This window comes from Semicossyphus pulcher, unplaced genomic scaffold, assembly GCF_022749685.1.
Source record: "Semicossyphus pulcher isolate SPU_LCO1_2020_fin unplaced genomic scaffold, fSemPul1.0.p SCAF_12, whole genome shotgun sequence".
Lineage (NCBI taxonomy): Eukaryota > Metazoa > Chordata > Actinopteri > Labriformes > Labridae > Semicossyphus > Semicossyphus pulcher.
This window is the reverse complement of record NW_027211626.1, coordinates 16772422-16795994: the sequence shown is the minus strand read 5'-3', so window position 1 is coordinate 16795994 and position 23573 is coordinate 16772422. Positions and strand designations below refer to the sequence as shown.

Genomic DNA, 23573 nt, shown 5'->3' with positions numbered 1-23573 from the left:
AAGGTTCAAGAAAGACAAATAACTCACAGAACAGTCAACAGAGTACCTAAGACATTAATCCAGAGTTTTTCAACTGTCTTTTGACAGTTGTTAGGGTTATTTTAATGCTAGTTAAGAACCTTCACGTGACTTACAAAAGGCATAATGTCCGATAAGATGTCTGTCATCAGGTCTTTAGGGACGTGGAGGCTATAAGCTTGATACGACGCATGCTATGATTGTATGCTTTTTGCAGTCAAACTGTGTTAAACAAGCTGTAACTCTGTTTCTCTGGCTAGCTTGAGGGTTTGACTAATATCTGAAAATGTCATCTCCTTCCCATGTTACAGGTCTTAGCTACGACTACAGAAAGCTAATGCTATGCTAGCTAGATTTAAGTAACTTACATTGCATACAACTAACATACAGTAAATATAATTTGACAGTATGTTGAACAACAAGACTAGCTAACGTAGCTACAGCCAGCAGCATGTTACCCTAGCTCAGCATAAAGACAGGAAACAGGGGGAGCAGCTAGCTGTCCTCTGCCCAGAGCTAATTATATCCATCTACTCGCACCTCGCAGTGACATGTATGTTTGTTTAATCAGAATAAGCACAAAGTACAGAAGTGACACGTAGTCCTTCTGTATGCTTGTCATCAACATAAGGTGTTGCGAATATTTGATTTTCCTACATAGCTAAGCATAAGGGTAAGATTAACATAAATGACTGTGATGTTATGATGATGATGATGTCTCCTTCTCTCCACAGCGATATATGAGCAGTCCTGTGAGGCGTACAAACACAAAGGCAACACGTCGGGCTATTATTACATTGATGTGGACGGCAGCGGACCCATCAGACCGCAGCTGATATACTGCAACATGACAGGTAGCTGGAACACGCATCAAAACACGTCATGCAGGCCCGGTCCTGTCCAGTCTCTCCCTCTCTCTCTTTCATCATGCTTTTATTTCTGTCTTTCTGTCCTGCTCAGTAAAGCATCTTCAAAGTTAATTCCCTACACACACACACACACATATAGAAATGAAGAATAAAAGATGGCTGCTTCTCCTCTCTCTCTCTCTCCATCAGAGGACAAAACATGGATGGTGATCCAGCACAACAACACAGAGCTCACCAGAGTCCGACCAACGCCGGGGAAGAATCAACACTCGGCTCACTTTGAATACTCGTCTGAGGAGGAGCAGCTGGTGGCCATCATTAGCCAATCAGAGCACTGTGAACAGGAACTGACGTACCACTGCAGGAAGTCACGCCTCCTCAACTCACCGGGTAGGCTGTTATTCTGTGAAATCTTTTTGATCGGGAAAGTTAACTTTATCGTGAAAACAAACTGATAAGATTATGGGTAGCTGTAAATGTTGAGTAATTTCAAGCTTCATATTTCACTCACTGTGGAGTAGCTTAGCATAATTCACAGTTCCATTTTTCTCACACTGGTGCTCTGTGCAGGCCCTCATACAGCTTCTGCCTGGAACGACTCAGTCAGCTCTGTGCCTTTAAGAAACCTCGCCCCTACAAGCCCACTTTCTTCTGATTGGCCAGCTCTCCGAAGCCTGCTGAGGCTGCACTTTGTGACATCACAAAGTGCAGCGTGTAGAAAAAGCTGCCTGAAATCTGGCGTTCACAGCAGCCTGCAGACTGAGCTGAGACTCCAACATACTTTTACCTACAGATTTGAAACTTTTATTCTGGACGTCCGACATTGTAACATTATACATATGTCTTAAAATGTGAAACAGCATAATACCCCCTCTTTAAAGTCGTTGAAAATCTCCAATGTAAGCCAATACTGTGTCATGACGTGACAAAAAATGAGCGACTTTGTCTGTTGCAGACGGCCTTCCTCTCAGCTGGTGGGTGGGAGGTCCAGGTGTAGGGCAGGTGCAGACTCATTGGGGCGGGGCTCCACCAGGCAGCCAGCAGTGTGCCTGTGGCCCGCAGGAGAACTGTGTGGACCCCAAACATCACTGCAACTGTGATGCTGACCGGCCTGAATGGTACAGTACATTTCATTTATCCAATAAGACAACAAGATAAGAAATGTGTTGGTTTTACTTATTTCATATAGAAGATAATAGATCGACTGGTAGGTAGCTAATCTATTCTAATGTTACATTATTGCTGTTGGAAATAATGATGGCTTCCTCTTTAAATTCAGCTTCCTTCTTTTCTTTTTCCCCTCCATCCTGTCCCTTCCAGGGCTAATGACTCCGGCCTGCTGACCCATAAGGAGACCCTCCCTGTCAGATCTCTGGTGCTGGGTGATGTCCAGAGGCCTGGCTCAGAAAGCGCCTACAGGGTGGGGCATCTCCTTTGCCATGGAGACAGTAAGTCCAGTCCAGAGCGCTATATGTCACGTTTGTTAAGTGATGCATGCATGTGTATGTGCATCAGGTATTATACTTCCCAAGTAACAGCAACATCTATACTAAAGAAAGGTGTTGTAAAAGCAATGCTTTTTTATATACTTGCAGAGAATGTCTGGAACGCTGCTTTTTTCGACAAAGAGACGTCATACCTCCACTTTCCCACGTTCCACGGAGAGCTGAGCGCGGACATCTCCTTCCTGTTTAAAACCACTTCCTCCTCAGGTGTCTTCCTGGAAAACTTGGGCATCAAAGACTTCATTCGGATTGAACTCAGCTGTAAGTAAAACCCTTTCACGTTAGAAGTCTAACCCTGACTTTTCTTAGATGTGAGTACAACCTGAGCAGGAAGGATCATCCCGGGAGTTTAAGTTTCATCTGGATGAACTCAGCAGGAGGCAGCCAGGAAATCCAGCTCAGCCTTAACAAAATATATGCTCCCAGCACTCCTTATTTTTTTCCTCCGCAGGGAAACCACTGCAGTAGCACCTTTCCTGATGCAATACATTCCCTTTTGAAGCACCAGCGTTTATAGTTCTCTGTAACACTGTAGTGCATTACTTTTGAAATGTCATTGTGCTATAACACATGTAGCTGTCCTTCATGAAAACAGCTGTTGATAAAGTCTTGTTTATTTACTGAGTTTGCCAAAGAAATCCTCCTCTGTAGCTGGTCTTGACAGAAACAGAGGTACAGGTAACTGTACGGAAGCCCTAAGCGGGCATACATTTTATTTATTCCATTTTCTCATGATAATGAGTAATTTACTTTTTTTTTAAATTCAAGATCTAAACTTATTTATATGTTTTTGATTCACCTGCACCACCGTAACGTCAAACGATCATAACCTCGTATCCTCAGAGTTGCAAAAGCACAAATTAGTGTGGGCAATGGCAGCAAGGCGTATCGTGTGCTGGCATATCACAGTGTTTTTTTTTTTTTTGTAGATCACCAGAAAATGATCCCGTTATCACAAGTAAACCGGCTTTATTATCTTGATATAAATTCCTTGTAATCACAGGAAAACAGAGTAAAGAGAATGTATGGTTGCATGTCCGCTCAGGGCTTCTGTAGCTATGTGATTGATTACTGTATAATGCTTTATAATAATCCACTCAAGAAACCAGCTTCTGCAAGAAGCAGGCTTAAAGGCTGCAGCTACCGGTCAGATTCCCCCCCTTGATTTAATGCTAACTATTGGTATTATATGAAGCTGCATTGTTTGGACTGAGGACAGCCTCTGCAGTGAGACAGTTATTCTGTCCTTAAATCATATTTTTGACTTATTTATTTTAGTTTAGGGTGCTGACTCTTCCAGCAGTACATTAACAGAGCATTTACAGTATGTCAATCCAAGACTGTTGAAATGCATATGTAGCTCAATCCACGTGTCAACTGAATGCAATAAAAGTTCAAAAAATATCAGATAAAATGTTTTCTGAATATTAGACGTAAACCCAACAGCCATTCTAAAGCAAATTTAATGACATAATTGGACATAAGGTTGGAAACATACAGCATATGTAGAATATTGACAACGCGTGGATTGTAAAATGCATTTGATTAAACCATAAATAACTCCCAGGTGGTCATACACGTTTGTATATCATTCTGTGACTAAGTTACCTCCATAGAAAGAGAAGATAGAAATGTTTCATCAAGTATGAAGATGTAAGGTTCCAGCAGAAGAGCATAGACATGCGGTTACTTTAAGTATGTGAACATACTGAGTGAGTAACTTGTTGGTATGACAACTGCAACTTTATTCAACCCCACAGGTTCAGTGTGTTTCAAACAGAAGTGTGTTTTGTTGGTGCAACGTGCCAATAATGACTGACTTTTTTCTTTATTTTTTATGGTTTAGCTTTACAAATATAGTTAAACAAGATCAAACATTAAGGAAACATAGAAACAGCTTCAACAATTGAATTACATCCTCTGAGGCAAGGGACAGGAGCTTGTGCATACTGTGTTTCCCCCTGAGCACACCTTTGAGTGTTTGCACTGGCCAACACCTGCACAACAAACAGGTGTAACAACTGAAGCACAGCCTGCAGGGAGATACAGGAGACAAGATGAATGTGTGTTGAATATCTACAGTAATTCTTCATTTTTCCCCTCCTGCAGCCTCCACTGAGGTGCTCTTCTCCTTTGATGTGGGTAACGGTCCGCTGGAGGTTCGTGTGACGGCTGGTTTCCCCCTGGATGACAACAGGTGGCATCGCATTCGAGCTGAGCGTAACGTTAAAGAGGCGTCGCTACGCCTGGATGAGCTGCCTGCTGCCACGCAGGAGGCTCCTGCTGACGGGCACATCCACCTGCAGCTGAACAGCCAGTTATTTATAGGTGTGTGTGTTCCTTTGACAGGGCTGCAATTTAACGTTGCATTTTGTCCGTACATATGATTACTGTGTTTTCACTTTGCTTCATTTCATCCTTCCAGTACATCGTTGTTGCAGAGAGTGGGCGTTAGTGTCGGTGTTGTTCTCACTGTATTCCTCAGGAACCTGTTGAACTGCTGCAATATTTCTTTCACTTTCACTCACTTCTGTAGCCTTCTGTCGTGTACCTCACATAGAATGACTCACACAGTACATTTTTATTGACCCCAGGGAGGCTGGTGGTTTTACATCTTTGTCCCTTCTGCTCCTGAGGGAAGCAGATAGTGACAGAAACCCTTCAGCAAAACTGCCCGCAAAAGCTCTGCTTGCCATCCTAGTTCATTCTGTACGGGGAACATATTGCAGTGCTGTCTCTGTTTATTGATCCAAGCTGAAATTGATAGATTTAAGCGAGGTCAATCAGCTTATAAAAATCCTTCTTCAGTACCTTTATGTACACTTCATAAGCTCAGAAAAAATCACCCAAACTGAAAAAATGTATCCCCACTTTGAGGCAGAGAAAAGTTGCATTTGTTCTGTAGCGGTCAGTGTCCTTGCAGTAACCTTAGTAAAGTTTTTGAACCCAGTCCACAAGTTAAAAAAGTCATTTTCTGACAGCCCCTTGTGTGGACCTCATCATCTCTGCAGTGGTGGAAAGCTGTTTATCTCAACACAGCAGTCTTTTAATGTTGCAGGGCCTGAACTCTGAGGTCAGTTAGAGGTTGGAAGTCAGAAAACAAAAACTTCTGGAGTTTAAATTCTGTCCTAGAAAGGGGGCGGAAGTTTTCCTGTCACAGTCAGATAGCTGAGCAGGACAAGCAGACTGACAGCTCGCCGACTTTCCAGATATCAACAATCAGCATGCTGCTCGTCTAGCAAATAGACAGCCAGTAAAAAGGTCCACTCGTTGAGTTTTTCACCTGCCAGTTTGCGTTTCACTGTGTTACATCAGCTCATCGTTTCAAACATTCAGTATGAGGCTGGTGACAAATCTTTAACGCTAGAGGTGCAGAGGATATTCGCCTGTTAATGTTAAAATCACTTATGAGTTAGTGTCGCTCCCATCTATTAAATTGTGGGGGAAACATAAAGTAAAGTGCATAAAAAAGGCCTGAAATTGCCAAAGCCGGATTGAGTATTAAATAAGACTATTGGCTCAAGATAGTGGAGCCAGCACAGAGATATAAGAGAGGAGAAATGAAAAGGAGACCAGACAGGATGCATGCTGAGCTGTATCCTTTGTGTTTGTCCTCAGGAGGCACGGCGTCCAGGCAGAAGGGCTTTCGGGGTTGTATTCGCTCTCTGCAGCTGAATGGCGTCACCCTGGACCTGGAGGAGAGAGCAAAGATCACTCCTGGAGTTCAGGCGGGATGTCCAGGTCACTGCAGCAGCTACGGCTCACTCTGCCAGAACCGAGGTCGCTGTGTGGAGAGACCCAACAGCTTTTCCTGCGACTGTGGGCCGTCTGCTTACGCTGGAGCCTTCTGCGACAGAGGTACAAAGGCTTACACTGATCTCACAGCTGCACCGTGTTGCCATGAAGGAGACGCACTACAGAATTATTTGCTAAAATTAGGAAATTACTAATAAATGTAGCAGATGTATTAGATAGAGTTTATCCTTCTCCAAATCTGCACAGTAAACAAAAGTCTGACAAGGAACATTTTCTACAGATGCAAACAACCATGCTACAACCAATCAGAGCTTTGGTATATATGTGATAGTAAGGGTAGGTTGCTAGGCTAAGTAGCTAGTTCCATGCTAGATCCATTGTATAGCTGAATGAACTGCAAATCATTTTAAGATGTAGTATCTTGCATGTTTAAGATCAGTTGCAGATTAAATGCAGGATTGAAACTAAGCTAAGGTGATTTCTCTACAAGCTGAGCTTTTGAGCCGTTTGCTAAAGCTTGCTGACCTTGGACATGGCCACCGGAGTATTTGTTGCAGTGCAGCACATGAGAGATTTGACGTTGGGTAGACGTAAAAAACCTCACGTTGGGTCGACATCAAAACCTGAAGTTGGGTTGATGTCAAAACCTGAAGTTGGGTCGACATCAAAACCTCACGTTGGGTCGACGTCAAAACCTCACGTTGGGTCGACGTCAAAACCTGAAGTTGGGTCGACGTCAAAACCTCACGTTGGGTCGACGTCAAAACCTGAAGTTGGGTCGACATCAAAACCTGAAGTTGGGTCGACGTCAAAACCTCACGTTGGGTCGATGTCAAAACCTGAAGTTGGGTCGACGTCAAAACCTCACGTTGGGTCGACGTCAAAACCTGATGTGGGGTAGACGTCAAAACCTGACGTTGGGTAGACGTCAAAACCTGATGTGGGGTAGACGTCAAAACCTGACGTTGGGTAGACGTCAAAACCTGACGTGGGGTAGACGTCAAAACCTGATGTGGGGTAGACGTCAAAACCTGACGTTGGGTAGACGTCAAAACCTGATGTGGGGTAGACGTCAAAACCTGACGTTGGGTAGACGTCAAAACCTGATGTGGGGTAGACGTCAAAAACCTGACGTTAGGTCGACATCAAAACCTGACGTTGGGTCGATATTAAATACTTGACGTTAGGTTGACGTCAAAACCTCACGTTGGGTCCCAGCAAGCAATTGTGCGGCTAATACAAGGCTAATGTAAATTCAGTAGACGTCTATTTGAAGACTTTGATTAAACATTTGTGTTTAGACCAGATTTCATCTGATTCATTACACATTCACACACATTTATGGCAATTTTCAAGTCTTATAGCAGCTAAAATGATTATATAAGTGAGCAGTGCATCATTGACTGGGATTCAATCCCACATCATGCACTGAAGCTGATCTCTTATCCCTGTGGGCTATCAATCTCTCATGTCAATCATTTGTCCGTTAGGTATTCAAAGTTTTTTTTCCCGACAATATTTTGGCATATTAAAATAGAAAACTAGAGCTGTGTAAATTTTTTCAGTCACTATTTACAGAATTGTTGCATAAAGTTGTTGGGAAACAAAAAACATCATCGCAGTATCATTGCGTCATAGATATTCATGATTGACTAGCCCAGCTGTGTTGGAGCTCCACAGCTAAATCACAACCCTGGCACACAAATGAGTTATAATTAGCAGCGATACTTTGCATTGTTCTTTTCACCTGTTAGCTGTTTTTTCTGCTGCAGTTTTTTTCCTCAAGCTCACTAATTGGGTGTTATCAGAGCTGCTGAGGCTCTGCACAAACACTGTGTGATTTGTGAGAATATTTGCTCATTCAAATTTAAATGTGGAGGTAGCAAAGGAAAATCAAAAGTGAGTGTGTGCGCAGGATTCATTATTTTGCCTTATTACCAAATAATTGCAAATCAAATATTCATCAGTCATCAGCCAAATACATTTCCGTCACGCATGTGTAAAATAACTGCCCACTAGTTAAACGTTTTGACTTTATCTCCCTCCCTGCAGAGGTTTCGGCAAGCTTCAAGTCGGGAACATCTGTCAGCTACACCTTCAAGGATCCAGCGTTGAACAAGCTGAACAGGAGCAGCGGTGGCACTCTGCCCTCCTCCATCTACTCTGACACGACCCTCAGAGCAGAAAAAATTTCGCTGAGCTTCAGGACAAGCCAGAGTCCCGCTCTTCTCCTCTACGTTGGCTCCTACCACAAAGAGTACCTGGCTGTGCTGCTCAGCAAACATGGTGAGTGCTAAATGTTTAGCTTAGCATCTTCATGATGTGTATCTTATCTGCTGCTGTAAATTAATTTTAATTGAACATCCAACACTTTAAAATCAGGTTTATCCACCAGTCAGCATCCGTACCTTCCTTTTCTTCTCCTCAAGCAAACTTCCTGTCACTCTTCTTCTGCTGCTCTCCTTATTATTCCTCTCATCCGGTTCTCCTCTTCTCTGCTGCCATTCAATCCTGTGTTCAATTAATCAAGTTGTTGTGAGTTCAGCCAGAGGAGTAGCAAGCGGGGCTTTGAATTGGAAAGGACAAAGAAGGCTGATAAACCTATTATAAGCTGGATTCTGCCTAGATTAGCTGTAGATAGAGCCTGAATAGGCTGCTTTAATAACCCAGACAGCTGGAAGCTGATGAGCTAAAGGTCATTAGAGATAGCATGATGATCAGGTCGTCTGCAGGTAGCTGCAATAAAACTAAAGCACCTCCATCAAAACCCTGTGAGCATGTTGACGGGTGTTCTGCTGTGTTGTTCGCAATCAAATGATGACTTGTGTCACTACAAAGTTTTAGATTAAACATTTGCTGTATTTTCTTTTCTAACTTTTTTTTCTCACTGTAAACAAATCCCAGAGAGGACAAAAGGAACAACAAACTGATGTTCTTATCAACGGTATACAGGAAAATCAGTGAGCCATTCAAATCCATATACAACACACAAAGTCTTCTAACGAGTATTTTTCCACCACTGAAAGTAGTCCACAACAAATGCACTGTTTACACAAACAGAAATTACTTTAGTTAAAACTGCAGGGTTCAACCTTTTTTGGAATTCAGTAAGCCTTCTTAGAAAGTTGTTATCCTTCATTAAAGATGACGTCTTCCGTCTTCTGGAACCAATGGGATCAAGGCCACCGAAAAATTAATAAGATGGGATGCTGGTTTAGCTCAGCGGTTAAATCGCCTGTCCCACATACAGAGGCTACAGTCCTCGATGTGGCGTCACCGGGCTCAGCTCCCACCCTCTGCCCTTTGCCACATGTCATCCCCACTCTCTCTTCCTCTGTTTCCAATACTATCCACTGTCCTCCCTCCCTCAGTAAAGGCATACTTTAAGGCCAAAAAAAATCTTATAAAAATAACTTGTAAGTAAGCACTAATAAACTTTGAGATCGGGACTTGTGATGGGATTTGTTTATATTGAAAAATATTGCCACATTGTGCTTGAAGTATCATTCTGGTACATGATGGTGAAAGATAACTTCTCCCTCTTATTCTTATCAGAATCAGAAATACTTTATTAATCCCCAGGGGGAATTCGGGCATTACAGTTTCTCCGACACAGAGAAAGCATAGAGAGAAATATATGGCATGAATAGAAAAATGTCAAAAATGTACATTATTTATCAATAAAATAAGAGATTAAATGCTGAGCTAGAAGGTCAGGGGTTCAAACCCTGGTTTGGGCAAGGTGGGCCTTTCTGTGCGGAGTTTGCATGTTCTCCTTGTGCACGCGTGGGTTCCCTCCGGGGTCTCCGGCTTCCTCCCACAATCCATAGACATGCTTGTAAGGTTAATTGGTGACTGTTTACTGTCTATTGGTGACTGGGTTGTCTGTCCCTATGTGTCAGCCCTGTGATTGACTGGCGACCAGTCCAGGGTGTACCCCGCCCTTTGCCCAATGACAGCTGGGATAGGCTCCAGCCCCCCGCGACCCTGAACAGGATAAGCAGTATAGATAACGGATGGATGGATTAAATGCTGAGAAGTGGATTTATGGTGTTTTAAATAATGGAGTTCAATGCAAAATAAGAGTACGATGCAAAAAGTTATCTACAAATGAACAGTGTATGCAGTATTATGTCAACATATTGCACAGTTGAATTATTGCACAATAATTCTTCTGTTAAGTTACATTATTGTTGTGTTACATTAATGCACCTGTGAGCCTGACAGTTCTTAAATTCTTCTTGTTGGTGCCTTGCAGTGTGTGCAAAGCAATGCATTCACACGTGACATTACATTTAAATACAGAAGAAAGGCAGATTTAACATAGATTTAAGCATTTATTGCACAATGAAATACAGTTCGGCTTGGTGCTGATGGATCCTCTCTTTCGTTGCTCCCTGGGTTCGCCGAGCAGCATGCTACAGCTTTCCAGGGAGCGCAATGCAAAACCCCCCCTGGCTATACAGAGTAAAAGGATTACAATGTTACAATTTCATTTAGCAGATGCTTTTGTCCAAAGCATGTACAGCAGCAGTGGTGTGTGTGCAGCATTGGTGTAGCATGGATGAGCGAGGTGGAAGTTGCGTTTAAAGGGACTGCCTTGTTGTGAGAAGCGTCTGTGATTGGTGTGTTCCTGATTAGGAACAATGATTCAATCAGGCTGACAGATGATTACTGCTGGGGTGTATGACTTCCGTAAAGCTTCATTTCATTGTTTCTTTTTTTCTTTTTTGGCCTTTATTGAGAGAGAGAGGAGAGTGGATAGTGTCGGAAACAGTAGAAGAGAGAGTGGGGATGACACGCGGCAAAGGGCCGAGGGTGGGAGTCGTACCCGGGATATGGAACGCGCGATTTAACCGCTAAGCTGAGCCGGCGCCCCAATAACATTGTTACTTGTATAATAAAGAAGGGTTGTTTTCAGACACGTCCTGTATCAACTTTACCATTTGTGCTTGAACATGTGCACAGCTAGAGCGACTTCTGCTCAGGTACACCATAAACTCAAAGTGGCAGGCAGTAGCAACCAACGACAAAACCCATTCTTCAGTCACCGATACACAAACTCTCCTGTCTTCTGTGTACTAATGGATAATTCTAGAAAGACGCTCATCTCCATTTTTAATTAGAGTACAAGATGATCACTCCTTCAGAGTAAGTGATGCAAATAATTATTCTGTTTAGTCTTGCATCGCTGAGCACATATGATCAAGAGGTCAAGAGGATCCCTTCATGGCGTGAATTTGTAATAAATCTGCATTAATACAGTTCAGTCCACTAATTTTAATTGACAGGTATTAACATTTCTTATGCTGAAAAACTGCCACTATTAACAAGCAGTAAATGCAGGTTTGTAAAATTCGCATTGTATTGGTACTGTGCCAAAATCACATTAACTTTACGTACTCATTATTACTCGTTTATAACTGTGATAATCTGAGTTTTCCAGCTTTAATATATAAGTGGAGCACAGGCTGCACACTACTGTACACTGTGATAACTTAAAAAGCATCGCCCTGAAGTAATTTAACTGTGTTATTATTATGGCGTCTATAACTTTAAAGAAGTAGAAAAATGGTGCGAGGTGAAATGCTTGAGACAAATTGTACAGCGCTTTAGACTTCAGTAGCTTCAGTGGGAAAACAACACCTGAAACTCCGATGTTGTTAGCAGCTGCTGGGAGGTGAAAAGTTCAGCCATCGGCAGCTTTTCACCACCTACGAGCTTCCTGACAGTCTCGGTGCCAGCGGCGTCTCTCAGCTCTGCAGTCACCTCCTGTGACTTGTTAATCGTCGTCACTACAGTGTGACCACACGCACCGCGAGGCTCTCACTTTTCTTTGTCTCCTCGTGTCTAATAAGTTCGGTAAAAAAAAAGCCACCAAGTGCTAAAAGTAATTAGCAGCGCTGACAAATGTGAATAATGCATGAGTTGAGAACTTGAGCAAACTTTGCCCTGCTCTCACTCTCTCACTCTTTCTGCTTCTCCTGTATAAATAGAAACTAGTGGTAATATCACATCCACAGTTTTTATCCAAGATATGCTCGTATACAGTAAAACCTTCATACTAGTTCTTCATTTTCACAGTAAAATAGAAAATATCCTCCTTTTCCTATACTTATCATCCACACAGCCTGTGATTATCATATAAAATAACTACATTATTGGCAAAACTTGGCCCTAATTTTATCAATGTTTAATTATTTTTCAATATATAATTGAGCTGCTGCTGCCTTGGCACATCGAGCTCTCTGGATACATATTAATACTCTCTAAAAATAAGTTTCTGTTAGGTGGACGACAGGTACGAGGACAGTAAATATAAATATATAAAGTATATAAAAAGTACATTTCAGTGGTTCTGTTCTAGTCAAAAGTAATTGGATGGCTTTTAGCACTTTTATGTGACTGGAATGTTTATTTCATGAGTTAAAATCTCACATATTGAAAGTGATATATAAATTAACTAAGTATTCACACAGTATAAATTAAGAATTATATTTTCTTAATAGTTCTAATGTGTCAAAATAGCACTTAACCCAACAACTTGGGGGGGAATTCACTAAAGGATTGCGCAGCTTTTGTGCCCGCTAAACCTGTGCAGATGACATAAAAAGACTCATTCTCCAAGCACACGCAGAGGGTTGACTGCACCCCAAAGTGCACTGCAGAGCAAACACTGTGCTCCACTGCTGTTCACACGTGTTTAAATGAGTCATTATGCAGACATTCAGGGCAAATTTGGCCCCTTTCTACTCAAATGAGCCTTGTGGCAAAAAGCGGCAGCGCTAACAACACCGCGCAGTTAGAGTGAAAATATTACTGTCTCCAAAGAGCTGGTGGTAAATGCGGCGCAGTATCAGTATTATATCTGTAAAAACTTTCTGTTATTGATATATTGTCATTATTATTATAATCAGGAGACCAATCAGGCTGTGCGAGGCTCAACCCCGGCTTTAGGGGCCGTTACGCATGACAGGGATTATTATATCTGGAAGAGCTTCTGTTGCACACTCGTTTAAAAGAATGAAGCTGCGTTACAGACAGTGAAACTAGTAAAACACCTGTCGAATCTGAGCTTTACAATAATCTGTTAAAAGAGCTGCTCCCTCCTCTCCCTGTTCATCATCAATCTGTGCATGGAGTTGAGCTCCGTCCGTGTGGTCTGCTGACAGCTCCTCTCCACAATCAGACACAGAACAAGAGCAAACTGCACGGATCTGCGAAACCTTATGGGCGGGTTAGCGTGAATATCATAAGTGCAATTTGTTTTGAGAATCGAACCTTTAGACGGAGCAGATAGCGGGGGACTGGTGCTATCAGCGGCCGCAGTCCATTCTTAGTGAATTCCCAATTTAATCTTTTATCTATCTGAGAAACAAAGATTTCAAAGTGCACAAGATTTTCAGAAAGATTAAATTGTAAAAGTTTGAATGGTTCACGTGGAAGTTGTGTGTTTGAGTCGAACAGAAATATAACAGTGTGTTGCTTTGCTCATTTGTGTGTGCAGACAAGCTGGAGGTCAGATACAGACTGGACAGCAGCAAAGATGCAGAGGTCCTGAGGAGCAAAGTGAGGAACCTCGCCAACGGACAGCTACATGCTGTTACCATCAGCAGACTGGCAGACGCTGCCTCTGTGCAGGTAACACATATACACACACGCACAAAATACTTTATGAATATTCCTAACAGTCAGTACTTAACCCAGAGTCAACCTGGGATTCTCAGCCTCCTCTCCGTCAGTCACAGTGACCAGCAGTTGCAGCAAGCACCACACCAGAGGGACTTTTCTCATACATTGAGAAAGATGCTGACTGCTAGCTTTGGGTACCAAATCCTTCTGCTTACATCACATACTAACCTTGAGGAGACACAGTCTTTGGTTGCACCTCTATGCTGATGATACCCAGCTGTACCTTCAGTGACTACGATCGCGAGAAAGCTTTACCACTTCAGCATAAGAATATGATGTTCTCCTTCCTGAGAGGACAGTCTCACTGATACTAAATAATAATTATCTTTGCAAATAAGTCAAATTTTCAGGCGTCTAATCAAATCTTTGCTTTGAAGTATTTGCCTGTCATTAATATCAAGGTTTCTTTCAGATTGACCAGAACTCCAAAGAGGATTTCAACCTGTCGTCTGATGTAGAATTCAATGCCATCAGGTCGTTGGTTCTTGGCAGAGTGCAAGGTGAGTAAGAAGGCTACAGACAGCCAGACAAGGCCTTTCAGGCTGCAGACAAACTAATTTCAGAGGCGTTCTGCCTTATCAGACAATGAGGTATGGGAGACTTTCATCATGATGCTTGGATCCACTTTAAGAGCTGTGTCTAAAGGATGTATCAGGTAAAGAATAGAAATATAAATTAATGCCGGGCACTCTCTCCAAATTGAAGAGGTGGAAGGTTAGATGAGAGAGAAGTAACTCTCACTTGATGGATGTTTAAAAGGTCACCTCTCATCACAGGAATGGAAAAGAATACGAGTGTATACCTGAACAAAAATAGACATTTATGACACATTAATTGACTCATGGCTAATAGAGGTCACCATTTTTGTGACTTTACTTTGGAGAGATTGAAAATTTAGATATCAGAAATCATTAGTTTCACATTACAGCTTAAACCTGTTGGCAAAATAAACGAATATAGCGATGCATCTTAATAACAGTTACAGTTATCAAGCTACTAATTCAGTTAATATTTAATGGGTTATTTGAAATGCTGCACCTTAATTGCCCCCTGTGGAAAATCAAAAAGACAAGGTGGTAAAGACAAATGCATGGCACCGACCCTGTCGCGTTCAAAGAATAAGAACAGGCGTCTGAAGCTGTGCTAGCTACTCTCTCCTGTTTAATGCTAACACTAGCATGCTGTTAATGCTAACAGTTGCATGTTAAAAAAAACTTGAAACTGAAAAAACACTGAAAACGCTAACATGCTAATGTTTAGCAGGAAAAATGTTTCTAATGTTAACACTTGTAGTTTAGCGCGTAAGCTAGTTAACATTTACTAATTAGCACTGACAATAAGTGGCAGCTGAGGCGAGTGGAAATGTGCGTAGTTCTTACACAAAAGTTATAAGACAATCTAACTTTGTCCCGATGATGGTGTTTGATGGAAGTCATCTAAATGTTCATAATTCATTGCCTCTGTTCTCTTGAGATGTATATTCCTATCCACATATGTCAACCTCATGCTAGCACAACCTCATGCTAGCTCTAGCACTAAGGAGATTCACAACCTCTGTTGGATTGATCACCCAGGCACCAAAACATTTCATGGCAAAAGCAAAATCAAAGCTCCTACTTAGCAGCTAATACATGTTTTATCCAGCCGTAGAAAATAAAAGTGCTTTTGTTGCAGGTAGAGAAAATTGGAACTATTTGAAAGCCATTGCCTTTTATGTACAGTTTTATGTGGTGTTTATCAGACATCAGTGGTGTATTCAAAATGTGCTAATAATTCACCTGCATGAACTTCTGCAACTTATCTGGACAAGAAGATTTTTTCTGTCTTGTTTGCACCTTTGGGGATGATCCCTTGAGAGGTTATGGGTGCTTTGATAATGCCAGTGAGTCTTTCACCGCATATATATCGCATCTTCTTCGGCCAGTCTGACGCCTTGGGCATCATGTTGGGTATGACAAGTGCGGTGTGCTCTCAGCCTTCTATATGTCTTTTGAGACTGTTTTCGGGGCTGATACTGATGATCTGGGCACTGAATTATCTTAAATCCAACCACATCAGGGTAGTTTTTTTCTGTCTGACATCTGACAAAGAGGCAGCACCACTGTACTTTACTTTCTCATGCCTTTAGAGACAGACTGAGAGGGTTGTTAATATGATGAGAGGCTATGGGACGTCTCTGACACAGGTGTAGCACCGCCGCTGCAAACCCACTAAAAAACATCATTCTTCGCTTTATAGGCATACTTAACTTCAACCATTGATATATTGGTTAGGGTACATATTACATCACCATCTATCTCTCTCTGTCTTTCTCTGCAGACTCTAATGATTTGGACTCGGAGCTGTCCCGTCTTGCCCCTCTGGGTTTCACAGGCTGCCTGTCTGCCGTCCTCTTTAACTCCATCAGTCCTCTGAAGGCTGCTCTGCTCCACCCGGACACCAGCCCTGTCGCCGTCACTGGCCCGCTGGTCCAGTCAATGTGTGGCTCCTCTTCAGCCAATCCCCATGCAGCAGAAACTACGCACCACCTGTCAGGTCAAAGGAACATAATTCACTTATCTTCATCGGCATTGTTAATTAACATCTTGTCCGATTTAACAAACAATTTTTAAAATTCCAATTCCACTTTAACACCAATAAGACGTTCCCTGTCTGGAAAGCTATCCCTTGTAAGAAGGACCGTACTTCTCCACTGCTGACTCTCAATCTCAAACAAACTGTAAGAAGTGAGACCCAAAGACTTCACAATGTTTCTTCAGAAACCTATGGACAGACACTATAGCCCCATACAATTATAGCGCCCACTTTCTCAAGAGGCTCAAATGAGGCGGTAATGTCCATCTTCCTGTGTGGGTGCTGCCTCTCAAACTTTACAATGGGACCTTTGGGATTCCAATAATGTAAGGACACCGTGATAATAGACACGAGCTGAGGCGATTAATTCAGACCAGGGAAAAGTTTCCTTTACCGTATCTGTCCCATGAGGACACTAATACAGAGCATTATATTGAGATGTGTTGTGTATTACCTGCTCTGATGATGGGCCTGTGTATGACTCCTGTTGGCCTCTACCTGTCTCCTCTGGGCATCTCTCTGCAGCACTTTTCCCCGTTTCTATTTTCTTTGTCACAAAGGACCTCCGCTCCTCTCCTCTTTCTTTTATTATCTGTTTATCGTCATTTCTTCTTTTTCTTTCCCATCACCCTTTTCATTCCCCTGTGATCCCTCCTCCGCATGTGTCCTCTCTCTTCCTTCATTTCTGCACTTCTGTCTTTACTCTCTGTTTCTTCTGTCTCTCCGTGCTGCAGGCCAGTCTGGATCAGTGGGAACAGGTCAGCCTTTGGTGAACGCCGTCAGAAGTGACTCAGCTTTGATTGGAGGTAAAGTGACAGCAATGTTCATACACAAGTTTTAATGTCATTTTAAAAAAAATCGTTCCTTTGTTTTACTTTTATTGTCCTGCAGTAGCCTTTTACTGTTGAATTAGCATGCTGTGTAGGAGTTGAAATTTAGACCTTGAGTTGCCATTCAAACGGCGTGACTGTGTCTGAGCACAGAAAGGAAACCACATCCAATTAGAAGGCAAATCACTGTATACTCCAACCAAAACAACTGTACACTTTATTGTTGCTGATGGCTGTGCAGAGACCTCCTAACAGTTGAAACTGCTCAGGGAGCCTGCAGAAAATGAGTTGACTGCGCCTCTAATGAGGGAGAGAAGAGCAATTTAATGTTGTCCCACTGCCTGTTGGGCCACTGACCTGTTGCTTTTAAGTAAGACTTTTATTTCCTTGTGTAATTTTTAATTTCATATTTAGTTCTAATCTTTCCTATCTGAAAACAAGGCATGTAAAGTCAACAAGCATTCAATTATAATCAACCTGCATGCTACTTTAGTTTAGTTTATTCGTTTATTTGACAGGGGCCGTGCACAACACAACTGTTGGGCCAGAGTTAGCTGATTTACATCTGTGGTCCCTGAGCAGGAAGACTTAAAAAACAATTAAAACAATAGAAATTAACAAATTTCACAAACAGTGTACGACATAAAAAACAACATACATCGCAAAGCTACCCTTCCCTCTCTCCATGTTGGAGGACGGTTCCACACCGAGGGTGAAATCAGTGATCACATGACTGGTTTGCCTTAAGCCATGTTTTAAGTTTTGTTTTAAAAGATACGTTATTGGTTTGTAGTTGGTGCAGTCTAAAGGCAGTGTTCTTAAATGTAGCTGAACAGTCCCCTCTTGCTGATGCCCTGGTCTCCCTAGTATTATTCCTGCAGAATGACACACATTGTTTAAGTGGTGGTGCATGATCAGGAACACATGTCTGTAAAACAAAGTAAATTATATTACACTGACATAACCATCTATTTTACAAGCCACATCACCGTTATCACTTTTTTTTCTCTGTCTCTGTACCATAAAACCTTAGTCACACATTTTGGGGTAGCCACAACATATAAATGGTTTTATCTCAATATCAAGTTGGAATCTCAAACAGGTGAAACATCACTTGGCCTTTGACGTCATGGTTACAGAAATAAACACTGGTTAGGGTTTGCAAACGCAGCTTAGTTCATAAGCTTAACATAAAATATTGTGATTTCTGTCGAAATAAGGAAAAGAAAAGGAAGTGAAGTATCTTTATGAAATTACTTCTGACAGTTAACATGGGAAAACAAAAATACTGAACTGAAAGCTTTTATTGTCATTGTATGGCAACACGATTATGCGTGCCACTCCTAGTTGGTGCATAAGGTTTAAAAGACTTGCTGGCATACAGTATTAAAAACATTCACACAGACAAAGCACACTCCATAAAACAAAGCACTCTATAAATAAATTACAAGGTAAAAAGCCAGAGTCAAAGTGCTGTAGTACTAATAACAAAGAAATAGCTGAGGTAGATACAGTGCTGAAGTCATTAAATAAAGCCTGATTAGTGGAAAAAAGGACGTTTCATGCTTTTTATGTCACCTGACTTCCTCCTTTGCTTTGCTCCTGTCGCAGTAACTCCACCTGAATGTTTATATGGGTCCAAATAGCTAATAGATGATTACAGCTCAGCCAGCTGAGGGAGGAGAGGATGTAGAAGAGAGCCTTACTATCTCATATACTTCCATTGTAGAATCGATAACGTCCAGTCAAGTCAAAATAAGAAGTCCAGATGTCAAAAGCGTAAAATGTGTAAGCCTGGAACTGATCTACACACGCTTGATTAAAGGACAACATTTAACAACAAAAAAGTTTGAAAATACATCTGTAGCAAACGATTTGAGTCATGATATTTGTTATACTCTTACTTTCTTCCCTAAGAAAGTCTAAAATGTGTGTAAAGATGGCTCACTTTCTGTTTCTCTGCCTCGCAGGTGTGATCGCCGTGGTGATCTTTGTGACCGTGTCTGCGTCAGCCATAATGGCCCGAGTCCTCTACAGGAGGAAAGGCACGTGTCAGAGCCAGGAGGTCAAAACAGTAAAACCTGAAGACAGCGCGGAGCGGGCGTTCGGCAGGCAGACCAGCTCACAGAACGGTCCGAGCGAGAACCAGAAGGAGTATTTTATTTAGGTGGAGGTATGACCTGCTGCTCACCTGGCAGACGTTACAGCTGAGGAGACAGAGAGAGACAGAGATGCCTTGTCAAGCCTCAGTGCTTTAGCCCACAGACTGAGCCCGAGCAGGGGCTCAACCAGACAGGAGGACACACAGACGGGAACACTCCTGATCTGCCTTCTTTTGTTTCAGCCTCTGTGGTTGTATTTTTGTAAAAACTGTACATAAATGCTCAAAAACAAAAAAGTGTTGAGTTTATAATATGTCAATAGTGAATAATTGTAAATATCAAATGATGTAAATCTGAAAATTAAGTCTTTATATCAACCAGTCGTTCCTCTGTTTTGTTGAACCATGATTCGTGAAGGAAGCATATTTTCATGGAGCTGTTAGAATAAAACGATTTGAATGCATTTTTCAACATAGATTATGGATCTCCGCTGTGTTGAGTGAGCGATTAATTTCCAGTTGTTTCATGGTTTAGTTTCCTTTTTATTTTTGGATCGACTGTGTGGCGTGTGGGAAAGCAGAATGTATCTCATTTTGTCTCTTTGTCTTTTTCACTTTACTCTCTTTTACTACAATTGAGCTTGAAGCAAACGTATATTTATTTCCCTTTGCTCTTTCTCTTCTTTGTGTGAATGTACAGAAATCCTGAATAGTGAAGGTACTGAAACAGTCATATTTATTGCTGACTACAAATGTTAAAACCTTTCTGTTCCCACAAAACAATTTATGTTTGAAACACAAACATAAAAATGAAATTGTGAATAATTAAAATCAACTTTCTGTTTGTTTCTATGTTGGATTTTAAGCAGAGCACTCCCAAAAGGATATTTCCATTTACAATTGGTTTTACAGTTCAAGTACAAGTTCAACTCTCTACACAACACTTTACAGTGAGGAATCACTAAGATTTCAGTTTCCATACTTCGGTGTATAAGACTTTTTTTGTCTAAAAAGTGGGTTGCGTCCTATATACCGGTACGACCAATATACCAGTATAAAATGCAGAGAGGTATGTTATTCTGTTAGGGTATTTAACCCAGACAATGGCGCTGTGATCTAGCTAAAGTTGTCGGTTGTTAAATGGTGACGTCACATCTCCGCATTAAACTGTTTCCGGGTCCAAGCTGCTACAACGTCTCCTATTTACAATATGCCGCAGTGCTGTTTTTTGTTTTCCTCGCTGTTTTAAGCGAGGAAAACTAACTTGATTGTTGCTAACGCTTCGTCACGGATATGCACCGTCATGATCGCCATTGCAGCTGCCACCCTCACATTGATCAATGTAACCGTAGGCTGCCAGCTACTACTAGCTACAGCTCCGGTAGCTAGCAGGATTGCAAACTCGAAATGGTGAAAAGATTGTAGGCTGTACTTTGTGTGTTTTGAATGTGTTTTAAATGAAAATAAATTGAAATAGTGTTGAAATGACTGTACCTTTTTATTAATACATAGCTCTGGGATACCCCCAAAAAACAGACTGCATCTTATACTACGGCGCGATTTATAAAACTGGAACTTCTCTCTAGTCCCAAATACACACGCATAACATGATTAGAAAAAGTATGGCACATCACAAAATTTAGGATATAATATATTAATATTTATCCTTTGTATTAGCAGAAAGGATCCCTACTCAGCCCAGTGATTGACTGGCGATCAGTCCGGGTTGTACCCCGCCTCTTGCCCAATGACAGCTGGGATAGGCTCCAGCTCCCCTGGACCCTGAACAGGATAAGCAGTATAGATAATGGATGGATGAATAACTGGTGCAGAAATACTGAAGGCAGTCTTCTCCCATTCCATCCTGAACCTGGATAATGTCTTGTGTATCTGCAACATGCTGCACCATCAGCTGCTCCGTCTCCTTGTAGATCTGATTGGCTATAGTGAGCCATTCTCAAAATAAGAACTAATAATAAAAACTGATTAAATGTTAATGATTTTAAGTCCTAAATATCAAACAAGGTTAAAACGATCAGGGCAGCATTGATGAATCTGGGAACATAAACTGCATATGTATACCCATGACATTACCAGAGAATCTAGACCATCTGTACCGACCGAGGTCCCAGACCGGATCCCTTCTCTGATTATCAGGAAGAGGGAATGAGGTATAAATTGGCCCAAAACTCCTGTAGTGTGAGCCTGGCTCTACACAGGTGTCCAGTTGGCTCTCTCTTGCAAAATCTAAAGCGTCCCGTGAGCAAGCAGTATTAGGTTTGCCACATAATGTCTATAAAAGTGAGTTTATGGGCCTTTATCACTCGCACTCGATACGGAGTGAACTCCGTTTGACGTCACACTCACAGCTGAACAAAGCACCTTTCATTCAGGTGAAGGGATTAAATACAGAGCCGAGCTTTGAGACGATCTTCCCTCATTCCGGTGGGGACAGGAAATGTGTGTAACCATGGTTTCATGTCACACAGATAATTAAAGATACATAAATACAAGTGTGTCAGAGTCATTAAAATCACTCCACATCATGAGGAAAATAAACTTCATCCTTTATTAGATCCTGAATATAACGTTAACTTGCATCAGTAATTATTTCATATTTATCTTAATCAAAGCAGTTTTTGCTTGTACGGGTAATGACACAGAACTTTAATTTCAGCTCATGACGAACATAACAGAGTTAAACCTTCAGTCAGCATCAGTGCAGACTCGCTGGTGGAGGGTTTATCAACCCACTCCACGCTCAGAGGTCAATGTGGCGGAGCCTCCTCGTTAGCGCGCAAACAGACTGGAAGCGTGTAGGGACTGGTTTGAGAAAGGCCCCAAGTAAGGTTCAAAAACACACCTGCAATACCACCTATCCCCATCGGTGACGCCAAAGAGCAAGAGGGTTTCAAAAAGTGCCCAAAACAGCCACTTGGACAAAACCTGACAGCTTCAAGTTTGAAAATAGGGCATGTTATAAATATCTCACTCCTAATAGCCCGATGTGCTCGGAAAGGAAACATGAGGGCATGCTGGGAAACAGCCTGAGGACAGTGGAGCAGGCGTATACAGTGTGAGCCCTTTAGTGTCACTTTAAATTATTTCAAGTTTGGGCGACAGAGGTTTGGTTTGTCACTTTCACACTATAAAAACTTTATTGTGACAGCGTGTGGGGTCAGTGTGAGTGAATGAGTTGCTGTAATAATTTAAGTTGAACAGATATTTTGGTAATGTAATAATAAAATAAAAGAATCACTTCCCTTTCACATTCTATTAACCTTTTTGTTGTTTTGAATTATTGTACACGATTTAGAAAAGTTAGAAAAGTCTGTGAGTCCATGACCTGCTCAAGCATTATTCAAGTATAGAAACCTGAATGTCTGGATCGATTATTTCTCTGTTGAATGAAGCTGAAACAAATTTAATGACCATACATCTACATCTGAGTTAACCCTTTAAAATGTCTTCCCAATATGAAATTTCCAAAGGATATTAATGTGCATCTTTCTGCAGAGAAGGAACAACTCACCCCACACACACACCTGCTGCTTTGTGAAACACTCAGGTGCCGGAGATGTCAGACTAATTCTCCTCACAAGCTCTGCTCGGCTCTCCCCGTGCTGAAACGACTGCCTGCTGTCCACCCCCTTTATCTGCACACACACACACACACACACAGATAGAGAAAGAGAGAGGACTCTGATGATTCACATGACTGCGCGTCTGTCAGCAGCTATTATTTGCAGAGAGGGATGCATCAGTGCCTCCAATAACACTTCATTAAGGAGAACAACAAGAGGACGTCTTGTTATGACACTTATATTGCCCCTTTCACACATGCACTCCTGTCACATGATATAAACATCATCACCCCGCTCGTGGTGAAAATTCCCGACTATTACCTGCTGCGTTCACACATTTGCTCACCCCGATGTAATGCCGACATTTTATTCGCTGGCTCGCAGGAGAAAGTTTGCATGAAGTTGGAGTAAAACATTCAGCTGCAGTGAAACATACAGCCCATGATGATGGGAAATCTTCAGGAGTGCGGTGCATGTGTGAAAGGGGCTTATGATAGTTTAATTTTATTCTTGAATATGCAAGAATGTGCCAACGTAAGTGAGATTACTAATATTATAGAACAATAGGAGAAGGGCCAAGACACATGCAGGAACAGATTCTTAAAGGGTCAGGGGCCAAAAACTGGCACCACTGTCATGTCCGC

General features: G+C 41.8%; 1 protein-coding gene across 1 annotated transcript in view; it reads left to right on the top strand.

Moving 5' to 3' along the window:
* Window positions 1–19845, top strand: part of LOC138588194 (contactin-associated protein-like 4) — a 69852-nt gene extending 50007 nt beyond the window's left edge. The window contains exons 12-24 of the mRNA XM_069658127.1: window positions 753–872; window positions 1077–1277; window positions 1843–2005; window positions 2208–2335; window positions 2483–2653; window positions 4502–4720; window positions 6011–6250; window positions 8201–8434; window positions 13656–13789; window positions 14253–14340; window positions 16160–16375; window positions 17149–17220; window positions 19215–19845. Of these exons, the coding sequence (XP_069514228.1) occupies window positions 753–872; window positions 1077–1277; window positions 1843–2005; window positions 2208–2335; window positions 2483–2653; window positions 4502–4720; window positions 6011–6250; window positions 8201–8434; window positions 13656–13789; window positions 14253–14340; window positions 16160–16375; window positions 17149–17220; window positions 19215–19411 (2183 nt within the window). The 3' untranslated portion in view covers window positions 19412–19845. The remainder of the gene's footprint in view (window positions 1–752; window positions 873–1076; window positions 1278–1842; window positions 2006–2207; window positions 2336–2482; window positions 2654–4501; window positions 4721–6010; window positions 6251–8200; window positions 8435–13655; window positions 13790–14252; window positions 14341–16159; window positions 16376–17148; window positions 17221–19214) is intronic.
* The last annotated feature ends 3728 nt before the right edge of the window (window positions 19846–23573 follow it).